At 36.2% G+C, this 16,785-nt stretch overlaps 1 protein-coding gene across 1 annotated transcript; it reads right to left on the bottom strand.

Moving 5' to 3' along the window:
• Positions 1-2,067: 2,067 nt before the first annotated feature.
• On the bottom strand, positions 2,068-16,114 carry LOC128200260 (DNA-binding protein Ets97D-like). Its single transcript, XM_052893141.1, has 11 exons — positions 15,791-16,114; positions 14,141-14,239; positions 12,440-12,561; positions 11,433-11,592; positions 10,171-10,354; positions 9,242-9,367; positions 7,641-7,714; positions 7,303-7,379; positions 5,501-5,642; positions 4,631-4,784; positions 2,068-3,289 (listed from the first exon to the last, which is right to left on the bottom strand). Exons 1-11 carry the CDS (start codon positions 15,927-15,929, stop codon positions 3,178-3,180), a joined length of 1,389 nt encoding a protein of 462 aa, XP_052749101.1. The 5' UTR covers positions 15,930-16,114; the 3' UTR covers positions 2,068-3,177.
• Between the last annotated feature and the right edge of the window lie 671 nt (positions 16,115-16,785).

Here is a 16,785-nt window from a genome sequence, read left to right as displayed (position 1 = left end):
CAAATATTTTCAAAAAAGGAACTCATAAAAGACCCTTTTATAGATATCACCTGAAAGTAAATTGGAATTGATATCAGTCCTGATAAATAGCAGGCAAATTTATATCGGTAGATATATTTTTCTTAACATTCATCCGATACACCGACGCTGCTGTTTATTTAATTACATAACGACAACATATTTACCTATTAATAAATTACTTGATATTGAGGGAAAACCGTCAAAGCTAATTTGGACAGTTTATTTTAAAATCATACAATGTTCAAATCTGCTTATCCTAAAGTACAGGATTTACCTATTTAGGGAGCAGAGTTTTACCTATATTTAAAATGTAACATTTATTTTGAAATAAATTATTATTATTATTAATTAATAATATACTAATATTGTATCATTGATTGATTATTTTTGAGGACTACAAATTGTCCATTATTGTACGGCAAGATCAAGCACCCTTCATCATCATTATTTCAGGCATTATCTGTCCACTGCTAAACATAGGACTCCCCAACCACCCTTAATTTGAGACAAATATCGCAGCACTGTTCAATGGTTAACGTTATCTTTTCCATTGAAAAGATGGCTAATGAAACTGCTTGGTGTGACGAAAACCGATGAGTCGACGGAACTTTGTACAAAAGTCGTTTGCTTGGATATCTCTGTACCATTCGAGTTTCTACCATGAAGCAGTTGTGTTTGCATGGCTGTGTTTCGGTTTGAAGGTTGGGATATGGCAGTGAATTTACAGGGTACAGAGGAATAATACCCGAAATCCTCAGAAATGCATGGGAGGGTATCATGGGCGAAACAGTATACTCTGTTATGTCCAGGGCTCATGTCTATAGGCGACGGTTACCACTTTCGATCAGGTGGGCATGCCATTCTAAGTTGCATAAAAAAATTTGCTTTTTGTATGACATCCCTCAGATGGAGGCAGTTTCGACGTTAGAGGTTATTTATTTAAATCGGTGCCAAAAATTACCCATTATAACAATATTAATCAATATTTATCTATAATACTTATTATAATAATATATATGAAATATATATTATTATACTACACATATATTAACCCTTAAAAGCCTGATTTTTTAAATCAAATTACACCTATCCCCCGATTTAAACGGTACTTGTTTTACACGTTTTCGCTTTTACACGGTTTTCCAAATATTTTTTTTTTATCGCACTCTACTAAATGCTACTGTGTTTGAACACGTGCGCTGTGTACACATCTCACGGGGAATCCCGAGCTTATGTGCTGACTTGCTGCACATGCACACTGTCTGTATTTCTTCGCATAAAATTAAAGTTTTATCTACGGAAAATTGTATTTGAGTGAAAGTTTCACAGTGTCCGAAAGATTTAATTTTTCATATTCGTAAATTACAAGCGAGTGCATAATTATGATTTTTATAAATTAACATAAATAAAAAAAAATTATAGGCTTATAATGTCGAAAGAAGTTAAAAGAAAAGTTATTACTTTAGAAACTAAAATCGAAATTTTGGATCGCTTACGAAAGGGAGATAGAATAGTAGATGTTGCAAAATCATACAACATGAACGAAGCTACAATAAGAACTATTAGAACAAATGAAAATTTTTATTTTTATTTCTGTGTACACCTAAAAATATTGAAAAAAATCACAACTGTTAAATAGCAAAATTATGCATTTTCTGCAAGCTTTTCGATTTACACGGTTTTGACTTGAAAATTTTAAATTTTCGATTTACACGTTTTTCTTAGGAACGTATCTACCGTGTAAATCGGGGGATAGGTGTACACTTATACTTTTACTGTGTTTACTAATGGGGAAAAATAGTAAAGAAAAAATGAAAACGATATTTTTATATATTCATTTAAAAAAAAAACATTTGGTAACATGCAAACAGCCAAATATTAAAATAAAATCGATTATAGGCACCCAATGCGATTTATAACCCCGGTATCAAATTTGAAACTTCAGGTATTTAAGGGTTAATAATTGTCATTTCATAACACCAATATAAGAGACTTGTTTTATTGACAGTTGAAGGATTTTTGGGCATTACAATTAAAACACAATAATGAAAAACAAGTAATAAACTATATTTATTCATAATAGCATTATTAATAATTCACTGTTATTTACATATCACCCATCAGCTCAGTAGCTCGATCTTTTACAATATAAGCAAACTTTCTAGCTATCTTTTTATATTAACATCAGATCCCTTGTGGGGTTAGGCGGACAAAATGTAGATGGGAAACTAATATTCCAAGTCTACTGATACACCACCAAATCACCGATTTTTTTAAAATGCTCGACAATTCATCTTTGCTAATGAAGCTATATTCTTAGAACAGATTTACGTGAGGAATGTGGTGAGATAACATTATCACAAATTGTAATTTTTTCTCTTGTTAATATAAGATTCAAAGAAAAAACACATTTAGTACATATAATGTATAACTACAAATGTTAGACATGAGTTGTCAATCTTAAGGAGTAAATTAAACTTCTTTAATATAAACTTCAAAATGAATAACATATCTAGTGCTTCTTCACTGTAGGAATAATACAGTCGACTTGTTTTTTTTTTTTTTATGTAAGCATAGTACAAGTAATAATGCTATCTTTTACTATACAAGTAAACACTTCCCGCCCCTCTCTCCCTGCCGCAAATATTTGTCGCAAATATATATTCCACGAGTTACAATATTTTTGTATAAACATACATATTTACGTACTTTGTACATTTTCTGCTATTTGTGGAGATGAAATAAACTTTTTTATTATTAAATATTCGACAAAGCTTAAAGACGTTGCGATTCTGATAATTATTATTTGTATCGGTTTTGTAATTTACACGAGTGGCGATTAAGCAGCTAAACATAAAAACAAAATTTTAGTCAGAGATCAGTCTTAAATTCGCGAGTACTACAAGCTGCATCAGTATAAAACAAATATGGCAGTTATGAATTGTCAAAAATTTATTTTACAGTTAAGCTTTTTGTAACGTAACGACCACTTATTTATTAAACGACTTGCCACTTGATTAAATTACAAAACTGTCTGCACCACATTTATGGTCATAATTTTTACATCTCTGGTTGGTTGGTCAATAATTAGCAACATTAAAAACGTTGGAGGTTATTCTTAGTCATGTGATGTTATGCATCATGTTTATAACGTGGTCAGTGCGATTCCGCCGCCTCTTCATCATGGAGCTCTTGCACGAGTTCTGCCAGTTCACCGGCTCCGTAACCGAGCAGCTGCCGAAGATCGCATACGAATTTGTAGACGAACCTGCCCACAATAATAATACTATTATATTGTGATAAATACTTCGATGTATTAACAAAATCCTTTGCATACATACAACACAAAACAACATTTTTTCTATGCAATTTAGAATAGCAAACAAGCTGTCGGCTCACGAAAAGCTGGCGGCTGATGGAAAGTGGTAACCGTCGTCGATAGTCATGAACAGCACCATGGATATAACAGAATATACTATTTCGCCCATGATACACTCCATGCGTTACCATTCCTGAGGACAAAGGTGTTACTCCTCTGTACCTTGTAAATTTACTGCCATATCCAAACCGAAACACGACCATGCAAACACAACTGTTTCACGGTAGAAAGACGAATGGAACAGTTTTGTACAGTCTACCTCTGATGATTCAACATCATCTAGTCCCAAACTAAGCAGAGCTTGTCTTTTTTTCTGATGAGTGAAAATGGTATGGTAACCCCGCCTACGCTAACGAGATACGCTGACAGAGCACTAGTGAAGGGTGATAGATGAGAATGACAACAGGCCAGTTAGCCCATCATGATGGATTAATCAGGAAATAACCATGATAGTTTCCAAGGAGAACCGCGAGGTCGACCTGGTTGGGTATATTGCTAGCAATGGGACTCTCAGTTTCCATTACTAACAATCCCTTTCCTCCCGCAGAGCTTGTATTATGGACACTAAGTATGAGTCGTTTGTACTTACATAGGAGATATTAAAGAAAAAAAAAAATTATCATCATAAAAATTTTTCTTAAATAATTATGTCTTAATAAGAGCAACAGTGCCGTGTGGTCCCGGCATAGAATAGGCCACCCCTTCTTCTCCCATGGATGTAGTAAGAACCGACTAAGGGAACTTATCGGTTGAGGGATGGGCAGCAGCATTCCTCTTAAAACATCTCCAAGGGCAAAATACGGTTGCCAACCCAGCTGTTAAGTGTGGCAACTACTGGCAAAACCCCTCAATAGAGGGAGGCTTATGTTCAGCAAAGGACAATTAATGGCTGACATTGTATGGAAACATTTGGCGTTCCATTGTTTCTGCTTACCTTAATGGAAGACAAGCGTGACCGATATGTATATATGTTATGGTATAGTAAGAGTAACAGATAATATTTTTTACAATTTTTATCTGTTCATTCAAACATTACAGTTGTGTTTTTGAAGGTCTTACTTAAAATGTGGTGTACGTTTTATTTTGATACGTCATCCAGAATTGGATATCTGTTTTTAGCATCCATCGTGCGAAGTTGTGGGCAAAAGCTATATATATTTAAAAATAACTTGTATGGAGTAAATACCTGAGCAAAAGATTAATTATTATAATAACTAGTGATCTTTGTACCTCTTGCCGGCCACCTTGGCGATCATATCCCCATCGTAGTAATACCGCAGAGCGCGCGAGAGCTTTTCGTAGTTCATGGCGGGCTTGTGCTTCCGGGCTCCCCATAGAGCTGCCACTTTTTCTGGTTCTAGCAGTTTGAACTCGCCTTCAGAACCTGTCAAATAGTAAAAATATTATAATTTTTTTTTATGCAACTCAAATGGCAAACTATGTGGCATCCCACCTGATTAAAAGCGGTCCCTGTCGCCTATAAACCTGAACAGCACCATCGACATTATAGAATCTCATAGAATACACTGTCACACCCATGATACCTGCCATGAGTTGCCACCCCTAAGTGCTAAGATGTTATATCTCCATACCCTGTAATTTTACTTTTATATTTCACTCTTTAAACTGAACAAAGCAGTTCCATGCAGTTGGCATGGAAACACGAATGAAACAGATACCCTGCAAACATATACTGACCCAATGAGCAATGCATGTAGTACTTTTTTCATATTTATCAGTATGACAAATGCTTTTAAAATATTGTAAAAACTTATGTTCATTTTTAACGATATAGTTTCGACTTTATTCGAAAGTAATCTTCATCATTCTTTGGCACGCACTCGCACCAATGTCATCACAGGGCAGCGCCCCGTGGCGCGAGATAAGACGTTGCGACGTAAGTATGGTACGTACATTGCCAGAGACATTAAGCGTTATCAGGGGATGGTATGTATGTCTGTGTATTAAACTGTGTGTGTTCTATCTCTCTGTGTGTATGCGTAAGTGTGTACGTGTATGCGCACCCGTGTGCGTGTGGAGCGTAAATCCGAGTGGAGTGGTCAAAAGGTAAATCTATATCGGCGACGTGTGATGACATACCGTGCCAACGTATGAGGTTATAGTACTGCGCGCTGGTGAGCAGCTCGAGCAGGAACTGCCACAGTTGCACCTGCCCGTTGTTGCCGTTGCGTGCCGTCACGCTTGGACCCCCATCCTCAGCACCGCGCACGCCCACGCCCGCCTGAATATACACAAATAATTAATAGGCGCATTTAAAGCGTGGATGAGTGGGCCGTGCCTACCTCAGAATTGTCTGGTGTTCACCCCAGCATGTGAGCGAATCCTTCAATATAAGCAAAGGGGGGATTCTTAGTAATGCGGACTATTAGTCCTATTACTAGCAATATGCCCTGTCAGGTCGACATACACGTGGTCCCCCTTTTCATTCTCACCTAACATTGATTTTGATTGCGGCTCCGTGTGACAGGACTCATAATCATTATATATTTAACAAAAAATACCAAATACAAATTCAAGAAGAGGAAAAGGACCAATCCGGTGTACATGAATTACGCATATACACCGATGGCTCCAAAACTGAGAACGGTTCAGGCCGGAGTCTTTTCCTTTCAGACCTGAATATAAACGTGCACATACCGCTTGGCGTACACAGCTCAATATTCCAATGCGAATGTGTTGCAATAACCGAGGCTGCTGCAGCTGTACATAAGCTAGGAATAAATTGTTTTAGCATTAGATTCTTATCTGACAGCGCAGCAGTACTAAAAGCATTACGAAACAACAAGACAAACAACAAATTGATAATTGAATGCCACCGATCACTGGATAGGATATCTTCCAATAACCGAGTTATCCTCCAATGGATAAGACGGCACAGTGGATCTTATGGTAACGATGCCGCTGGCTAGAAGAGGCTCAGGAACGAGGGTAGTAGGCCCGTATCCACTTCTTCCTCTTCCGTTCTCGCAATTTCGAATGTGGATTCGTCAAAGATCCGCTGACATACAAAACCAAAGATGGATACAGGCTACTGATTGCAGACAATCAAAATTGGCCGTACCTACGTTGAATCAACGACTATCAAAACGTTTATTACATCTAGATGGAAAAAACCTCAAAATAATGATAGGGACAATAACGGACCATTGTCCATTAAACAAACATTTATACACAATAGGAGCCACAGACAGCCCTCTATGTCGAGGCTGTTTTGACGCTGAAGAAACGGCTGCTCACGTAATCCTGGAATGTGAGGCTGTGGCCCATCAACGTTTAGAAATCCTCGGAACGGTGAGGTCGCTCCGTGAGGCCTGTGAAAAACCCAGGAAGCTTCTGCGCTTCTGGGCGGAGCTAGGTTGGCTGTACTAGCCACGACTCATACGCACAACGGCCCAAATGAGAGGCTAAGCGCGGAAAACAGAGTCTTTCTCACTCACTCACTCACTCTCACCTAACATTCCTCACTGGTGTTCCGCTAGCGTATACCGTTAGCGCGAGCGGAATTACTATTCCATTATCATATATAAAAAAAAATATAGGCAAAGACACGTCTAAGAGAAACACATGCGTCTTTTTTAACTGAAAAATAATATTAATAAATACGTCATTGATGTCCTTAAATTAGGATACTTTGTGTTAAGAGGAATCAGGCAATGACCATCTGGGGGCACTACTCCAAACACTTGCTTACTTTCCATTTTCTAAATTGCCATTGTACAATTTTCGAACCAGGGTCCTAATTTACGCAAAGCAACGTACTCATTTTTACGCTTTAGATGTCTTCAGCACAAAATGCATGCAAAAGTGTGTGTAACGCTCGCCTGCCGCATCTATTTTGTATTGTTCCTAAAGATATTTAATAATTTTTAGACAACGCTTACCGGTTTGGGTTTCCTCTTGATGGCGGATTGCGGCACCTCCAGCGGATCCTTTATAGGTTCATCATTTTGCACCACAGCTGCAGGCAATGAATGAGATGTCTTATATATGTAGTATTGGACAAAGGTGAACGAATATTATTGAACAGTTCGTGGCAATTAAAACTTGAACAAATAGGCAATGAAAATTGCGCAGTAAATGCTTTTCTATATAATAATATTGCTCTACTTTGATATGTATCGAGTGTTTTTGATTAAAATAATCAAAAACACTCGATACATATCAAATATAAAAGATTTGTTAAAGTATTGCATAGGAATCGAATTCGCAACAAACTTACCAATAAATTTACATTTGCGCAGTAACTCAAAATGTGTCCAGAACAAATCCCCAGGGTCCGACGGTACTTTCTCTCTAAAACAATTCATTTATTTATATAAATAAACATGAATCGCTAAATGTGCGCAAAACTCGTAAGCAGTTGAACCAATTCTGCAATATTTTTTTTTATATTCGTTAATGAAAAGGGAAGTTCTTTTAAAAAAAAATATTCGGAAATACGTAAAAACTACATTTTCTTTTTACTATAAAAAGTATTTGTAAATGGATTGCTACAGTACAATAACTTTTGACTTTAAGGGAGAGGGGGGGAGGGATTGTTAGTAATGCGGATTACTACTCCCAATGCTAACAATATACCCTAACAGGTCGACCTCCCCCGACCGATGGTCATCATCATCAGGCGGTTTCATTCTCATGTATCATCCCTCACTGGTGCCCTGCCAGCGTACACCGTTAGCGCAGTCGGGGCTATCATTCCATTATCATCCATTAAAAAGCTTTTGACAGAACGACGTCTGCTGAAACTACATACTTAATTTTTCATTTAACAATATTTTGAAGACTGAATAGCTTTATTTGCATACACAATAATAGTGCATCAACAATATATATGACAGTAAGAAATATGTTAATATGGTTTTGCTTAAGTATTGTAAGCCTATTCTCATTATTGTAACTTGTTGTAGGGTGCTTAAACAGAAGACAGACAAAAAATATTGCAAAACGATAAGAGAACTGAGTTTATTATACGTATATACGGTTAAGCCGTTAACACCTTACAGCGTGTTAACGGCTTAACCGGTTACTATAAAATTTGGTATACACATATTATATGAGATGGAGAAGGATATAGGCTAATCTTTATACCGGTTTGCAAACATACCCCGGTCACATAGGCGAAGTCGCGGGTATAAGATGTATCACTAACAATCTAACAAGTTCACTTTCGTGTTTATATAATAAACACGAAAATGAACTTGTTAGTTTGTTAGCTCTGTTAACAATGGAGTTTGACAGTCCCATTGCTAGCAATATGCCCTAACCTCCACGAGGATCTCCCTGGAAACCATCGTGAACAATTCTCGTTGAATTCGTTACGATGGGCTAACTGACCTGTTTCATTCTCATCTATCATCCGTCACTGATGCCCCACCGGTGTATACCGATAGCGCGGGTGGGGTTACTATTTCATTATCATCTATAAAAAAAGCTCTTAGTGTCTTAACAAGTTAAACAATAGTCATTAAACACAGTAGTATTAAGGATTGAAAAGGACAAACTACTTTTTATCATGATCAATCGACGTATCACGGTAACACAAATATTGGTAAATAAAAAAATAGTGTACCACAAAAAATTCAACTTCAATTGTGATAAAACCAGTTAGTTTAATTTAAACACTAAATAACTGAAGCGATTTTGATAAAATTACTATCAGATAAATCTATAAATATATCGTTTCAGACATGAAGAGATATGAGAGAACTGACAGAGTTGTGAGGTAACAAACTTAAAAACAAATACAACAGAATTGAGAACCTCCTTCTTTTTGAAGTTGTTGAAAACTAGTAATGTTATACTAGAAATGAGTACACGCACTTGAATTGCGCGTTGGTAAGGGCGCACAGCTCGGGACCCGACAGCTGCCAGTCAGCGAGCCGCACGCCAGCCAGGTTGAACTGCCGCACAGCCCATACCACCCACAGCTTCACGTGTTGCACTGACCTGGAACCATACATATATAAAATAAGAATATATAGGCAATATAAAAGAGAAAAATATGTAGCAGCACATATGTTAGAGCGAGATATCTATATCGCTACTACACAGCAAACTCACTTTTATCTATCTAGCTAAAATTGAGTTTGCTTGTTACCTCTTAGCACCTTAATGACCCAACCAATTTTGGAGAAATACACTTATTTAAATAAGATCGCTTTATATCAGTCAAGCAATATACAGTGCCGTTCCAGTTACTGTGTGGTGTCGGCATAGAATAGGCCATCCCTTCCTTTCCCATGAGTGTCGTAAGAGGCGACAAAGGCAGGGCGAGGGATGGGCTGCAGCGTCCCTCTTAAAACATCTCCAAAGCCTAACTGCAGTTGCCAACCTGCTTGCAAAGCATGGCAACTACTGGCAAAACCCCCCTTGGGGGAGACTTATGTTCAGAAGTGGACAGTTAAAAGTAGATACGATGACGTTGAATGTACAGTCACACGCATTGTGAGACCTATCCGACCACCTTTCTAAAAAACGCTTTAGGTAGAAGCTAGTTCTGATCTTGCTATTATTATAACCGTAATCTTTATAAAGATTGGATATTTTTTATTTAGTAATGCTTAAACAACTGAATGGATTGCATGAAACGTGGTACAGCGCCAGGTTAATAATATGTATAAATATTCTATAAATATATACAAGTTGGACACTAGCTTTTCTCTATACTGATTCCGACCGGCAAAAGTAGGTAATTAATAAAAAAATCTGTGCATTATGTATAATAATAAAGTACAAGTAATAAGACCAACCATTGCGCTGGGTCGTCGGGCACTTTCACGCGGTGATCGCTCTTGAACTGCGCGTCCACTACCCACTTGACAGTGGCCGCGTGGGGGACATCTGTCCCCGTCTCCGATACCATTCCTGCTATTGCCGCCGCCTCCACTCCCGTTTCGTCCGTATCCTCCACCATCGGCTCCTCCAGCTCGATATCTACAAAAAAGTAAAAATCACATTTTTACAAACAATCCTCAACAATCCCTTATGATATATTGCCAATTACGAATAAATGAATAAGTCACATAATCATACCAATTTTCTGGTTCTCAAATCAGGATACTTTGTTAAGAGAAACTAGCTAACAAATAGTAGGTCAATAGGGCGGGGCACACAGAGTTGAGCCAATTTAGATAAGGATTATTATATAAGTCGTTAATGGTTCAGTGCTGAAAATAGGCTTCTCCATTAGGGGGTTTATCAGCAGTTGCCATGCTTGGTAAGCGGATCGGGAACAACAGTTAGGCTTTGCTGATGTTTTAAGAGGGACACTGTTGCTCATCCCTGGGCCATTAAATTCCCTTAGTCGCCTCTTACGACACCCATGGGAAAGGAAGTGGGTGGCCCATTCTATGAAGGGACCACATGGCAATTTAAAAAGTACTTTCCTAAATTGGCCTGACCAAGATTAAACCCGGTACCTTTTATGTAAAGTATCGTGCCTATCGCTGTATCACTGAGGTAGTCGAAACATATTTTACATAAAAACTGAATCGTGACAAGTCATAAATTGACGACGTAATATTATTTTATTACACACACACAGACACACGCACACACGCACACGCACACATAGTTTGTGTTTTGTAATTAACTTTGCCTAATTTATATATAAATAATAATTATTAGAAATAAGTTTTAATGTTAAGTTTATTTTTGCACTTTATATCTCATTATTGTTATCTGTGAACACTAATTAATTGCCTTGTATTTGTGTAGTCCATGGAGATGGGGCACTGGTGACTTGTAACACAGGTTTTTCAAAATCTACCGCAAGCACTAGTCTTCATATCAAATTGTACCTCAAGTTGTCACTTTATACTACCTTTTGTGAAGAGAAAATAAACCATTCATTCATTCATTCATTATACACTTACGAGTATAAATCAAATTATGAATCTTGATGTACCATGATTACAAGAACAAAGTCACTACAAATTGAATAACTAATTTAGTTTATCCCCATTTACCTCGTAACAGATCTAGCAAAAATAGACCATAACAATAGACTCACATTGATCGTCAAGTTCGTTGGGAATTTGCACCAGCTCTTCATCTGGCTTCAGCACGTCCAGAATATTGATTTTGCGGTCAGCGGGGCGCACCTGAACATTTACTTGAACTACACCTTCGCCGCGGATGCATTGCTCCACCAATGTCTTGTGATTCTCCAACTGTTCATTCGTAACGTCAACGTAAAATCTTACTAATTATAACCAAACCATATCTTTATATATAATTTATTATTTCATCCCTTAACTGTCCACTGCTGAACATAAGCCTTCCCCAAAAGGGGAGTTTCGCCAGTAGTTGCCACGCTTGACAGGCGGGTTGGTAACCGTAATTAGGCTTTTAGAGATGTTGTAAGAGAATCGCTGCCGCCCATCCTTCGCCCTTCCTTAGTCGGCTCTTACGACACCTATGGAAAAAGAAGGGGTGACCCATTCTATGCCGGGGCACACACGGCGAAATATATATTTAAGAAAATTAATAAGGGAACTCTTAATAAGATTTCAAAACTATTATTTTTAAAAATTTTGTCTATGTGTCTTTATGTTTGTTCTGACATCACAAAAAAACTACTGCACCAATTAAATGCGATTTTCAGTAATATTCCTGAAGGTTTAACTTAAAATCTGGATTATGTTTTATCTTGCATTGCACTGCATCTAGAAATGGTTTATTCATTGGTTTTCCTACCTCTGAAATCTATGTGTACGAACTAGTGAGTGAAAGCTAGTAAAATAAGAATAAATAACTGGGTAATAGTGAAACTCCCATTAATTCAGATGGTTCACGACACTCACATGAGACAAGTACTTAATAAAAATTATGCATACTTTATACTAGACATCTAGTGGCAATATCCTGGTGAATCAGTACATAAAGTATCATATGTGATTTAGGATATAATCTACCAATGTACCAAATTTCATTAAAATCCCTTTAGTAGTTATTGCATGAAAGTGGAACAAAGATCCATCCATCCATCACCAATAATAACATTCTAGAAATTATCACCATTTTAGCATCCTGCAGCCAGAAGGTGTAGTCAGAGAGGTCAGTACCGAGTCGCCTCTCCAACATTGCGCGCAGCTTCGACAAACGCGTGCGAATGTCCATCAGTTGCACCACCATCTCTTCTGTTTGGAGGGAAATAAATTTAATTGCTTTTAATAACACAAACAACCACTTTTAATAACACAAACAAACACTTTTAATAACACAACAATTTATTTTATTTATTTATTCTTTATTGCACAATAAAATTTTGTACAAATGGCGAGCTTAATGCCATATGGCATTCTCTACCATTGGGTTAAAACAGAAAGCGTATGAAGGGCAGATGTGGTGAAAAATATATATATATACATACATATACATAAATTAAAACAACGATAAGCATTATGAGATATAATAACTATTGAGTAACCTGTAACTAGAGCTGGTTTTGTTGGCTCAACAAATAATTAAAAAGTCCTCCTTTATAAATATCTTTACTTGATGCTCTGCGTAGATCTACAGGGGTTTTATTCCAAAGGCTGATAGCGGTGACAGTAAAAGAATTGGACATAAATCCCGATTATAATATATTATCCGGATAATTTTTAGTACAGACTGTTAGTTTTTTTAGTACAGATTATGTCATACTAATCCTGATCTGATATGATTCAATTTATACTAATTAAATTCATTATAGGAAACTTCAAGTATTTGAAATTCACGATTAAGACTTAACCCTTGGCGCTCCGCATGTTTTTGTTCCTCAGCCTACCAGCAACTCCGGCACATTTTCGCAGCGAAACGAGCGAAAAGAAGGATTCTTATTTTAAGTGAGAAAAATTACACGTGCTTGTAAATGTATGAGGTTTTATTTATTATATACATTTGCAGTCTCTTCTTGTCAATGAGAGATAAATTTTAAATTTTATAATTCACCATGGTGTGATACCTTTCGAAACAATCTCCCACGTGCATTCTCGGTTTACTTTGGCAAGTGTCAACTAATTCTTCCTGCGATTCTTCGCTTTCACTTTCAATAACTATCATTCGTCATCTCTTTGGTAGTATAATTTCGGAATCAATACTTGAAGTGTCAGAATTATAATCAATATTGTCTTCCACAATATCTTCTAACATCGGAAAAACCAACACATCTTCAATATCACTCAAATCTATATTCTCATCACAATAATTATTTTTCTCCATACTGCTAACAGCAAAATGGGTAAAAAAATTATTCAATCCTAACAGTAAAAAGACTGAGAACGTTTTAACAACAGATAACAATTGCCATCGCCAACAATTTCGTAACATCTTATGTATATTCATTATAAAAACATTGGGCTCCGCAACGGAGCCTGCGCAGTTAAGGAACAAATGACTGACAGCTCCGTAGCGGAGACAACGGAGCGCAAAGAGTTAACATGATGTCATTACCAGTAAATAGTACCTAATAAATATATAATACTTGTTTTGTTTGCTGAGGTTGCGATATGGATAGCACTATGTCGTGGTCACAGCAGGACCAAATATGTGAATTTAAAATATGTGTAACAAAGTTAAACTTTAAAATAATAACAACTCTTAAAGTTTCAGCTAAACTTCCAATGTGTCATTTCTTTTAACCTTTTTGCAAGGCAAAAACTATGACTTGTACTAAATACAAATAATGGGAAACTTTTATCAGTTAAAGAGTGTCTCTATGTACTATATACTCACCACTTGAATCATTGCTTTGCATGGTGTCATCTTCATCTGGTGTATCCGAAAATACTGTCAATGGAGTCTGTAGAATTTCAGTGCCCGATTGTATTAAACCTGAAACATTATTTAGTTTTCAAAAGTTTTCAATTTGGTTGTATTTTTTTATTTTTGTTACTTCATAACTCCATCAATTGTAAACTGATTTGGAAAATTCTTATTTTTATCTGTAAGGATATATTTACAGATTGGTCACATAGAAATTTTATAAAAATCATTTCAGTACTTTAGTTTTTAAATAATAATAACTGGTTTTGTCACAATTGAAGTCAGGTTTTTTGGAACACATTCTAAAGTGGGGGAGGGGGGTGTCGTAAATTATAATTAGAAAGGATTGTTTAGTATGCATCATATGTTTCTTAAACAATCTCTGTATTGTCACTTTTGACATTTGTTTATGATATGGATCATCTCACACTTTGCTTTTGTTTTCAGTCATTCTTTGAAAATATTCACATTGCGTACTCATCTTCAAATATTAAATTGAAATCCACGTGGGGGAACCCAAGAAAATATGTAACAGGGGGGATCAGAGTTAACCAATAACATTTATTGGCCTTGTTCTGGGCGATAATGCAGTACTAACCTCGCCTATGCTATTGATATATATGTTAGAGGGGTATTAGTGAAAGATGATAGGTGAGGATGAAAGCAGGTTAATCAGCTTGTAGTGACAAATTTAACAACAATAAAGCACAATGTTTTCCAGGCAGATCAGCGTGAAAGTTGATCTAGTAGGATGTATTGCTAGCAATAGTGTTGCTAATCCTCAATACTCTCTGTTCTCCCCTTGGTCTAAGAATTTATTTTTGTAATAAGTGCAGGCAAAATGGTAATGCTGTCTGCACTATAGTTATAAGCTAGTGGAGTGCCAGTGAGAGATTATAGGTGAAAACATATCAATTGGTCCAAAGTGACAAATTAAAGAATAGTCAATGACAATGCTTTCCAGAGAGAGTTGCATAGAAGTCAACTTGATATGTTGCTATCTATGGGAATGTAAGGCCACATTACTAAAAATACCTTACCCCTCAATCTAAGATGTTTCTGTACTCTATAATTAGAGAGCCACAATCCTTCAAGCCGAAAGACAACCATGCATGCATAACTAAACATAAAAGCAAAACAGGTACTCATACATAGTCAGTTTGTGGCATACAGTTTACAGGTAGTGAAATGGTAATTGTTGCTTAAGAACATGTACACCAGAAATCATAGAACATATGGTACTATATGTTCCACGATGTCTGGTGTACTAATAAAATCAACATATTCTTATTGTGACCACTCCTGAAAAATTCTTGGATCCCACCTATTGTGTCTTTTTCAAATTGAAAACAACGCGCGCAGTGCTATCCACTGACTCCAAACTTCACCAATGACATACTCCAAGGAGTTTTAAACAGTTATACAATAGTAGCCAGTTACAAAATAAAACTGATTGATTTGGTAGCAGTAATTGAAGTATAAATAACTATTGAAATATATAAGTAATAACGCAGAAATCACATATGATGTTACCGGAAAGTTGGCGAGTATACATGCAAGGATGGACATTGGAACCTTGGAATCTTGGGTATCATTGGCGATACAGTGCAATTAACCTACCTAAATCACTCTCGGTGACGTATTGTGGTATCATAGCTAGAGGATCCGATGACTCTTCGCCGGGAGCCTCGTCGAATCCATTCTCTGAATTTTCCATTTTTACAGAGCGTACATTTAATATATCACCGAACACTTCCATTGTTTGAAGAACTCTAAATAAGAAAACACCACTATATACACAACTAAAACTGAAACTTAGTAACAAAAGTAAAATAATTATTATTTTAAAGTCTAGTTGATGTTTTTGAAAATTAACTATAGGAAAAGGAAATCGGTATTTCTATTCACTTCCGCGTGCGATGAACAAAAAATAGACAATGCAAAACCATAGAGTAATCGACAAACCAGAAGCAAAGCAATAGACTATATACTTAAGAACTGTAAAATAGAAAATGTTATACGTCCATATAACCCTACCAAATTCAAATATAACCTGCTTACATACTTTCTATATAAACTGTGTCGAATTAATAATCTAATAATGTAAATTAACAAATATTTTCAGACTTACTATAAACTAGCCTACTATGAATTGAGAAAAATAGCAATTGATGGTCTCTTTCGTCTTCTTTTTACTAATTATGTTTATATAAGAAGAAAGGAGGCAACCATATAATTTAATGTTTTTATTTTATCTTTCCTTCTATGTAATTTCTTGTTCTTAGACTATATACCACAGTTAAGTCATTATATACACCAAAGGTACTATCTTCACAGACTACTTAGAGAACTACGTTCTTATTCGTACGACTATCTTGTATATACTTAATCTATGTTTATAGTATGCTATAGACGATATTAATGAACAAAAATAATAAATAATAACTTCGTGCACTATCAACTATTAACATATTATTTACTTTCACTTTATAAAAATTGTAAATGTACCTCCCTGTAGGGTCTTACAAGCTTAAATAAAAATTTAAGTCAAATAGTTATAATCGGATTGATTGTTAAAAAATAAAAAAATAGTAGTATCATGTGGAGTTTATGTA

This window comes from Galleria mellonella, unplaced genomic scaffold (assembly GCF_026898425.1).
Source record: "Galleria mellonella isolate WM207_F2 unplaced genomic scaffold, CSIRO_AGI_GalMel_v1 utg172, whole genome shotgun sequence".
In the NCBI taxonomy this organism is placed as follows: Eukaryota; Metazoa; Arthropoda; class Insecta; order Lepidoptera; family Pyralidae; genus Galleria; species Galleria mellonella.
The sequence above is the reverse complement of the archived record's forward strand: the minus strand, read 5'-3'. Positions and strand labels throughout refer to the sequence as shown.

Coding starts and splice junctions, on each gene's coding strand:
- LOC128200260 (XM_052893141.1), bottom strand. CDS start 15,929: ATGGAAGTGTTCGGTGATATATTAAATGTACGCTCTGTAAAAATGGAA. Junction 5,643..7,302: donor TCAAGAGGAAACCCAAACCG/GTAAGCGTTGTC, acceptor GTGTATATTCAG/GCGGGCGTGGGCGTGCGCGG. Junction 4,785..5,500: donor TAACCTCATACGTTGGCACG/GTATGTCATCAC, acceptor ACTATTTGACAG/GTTCTGAAGGCGAGTTCAAA.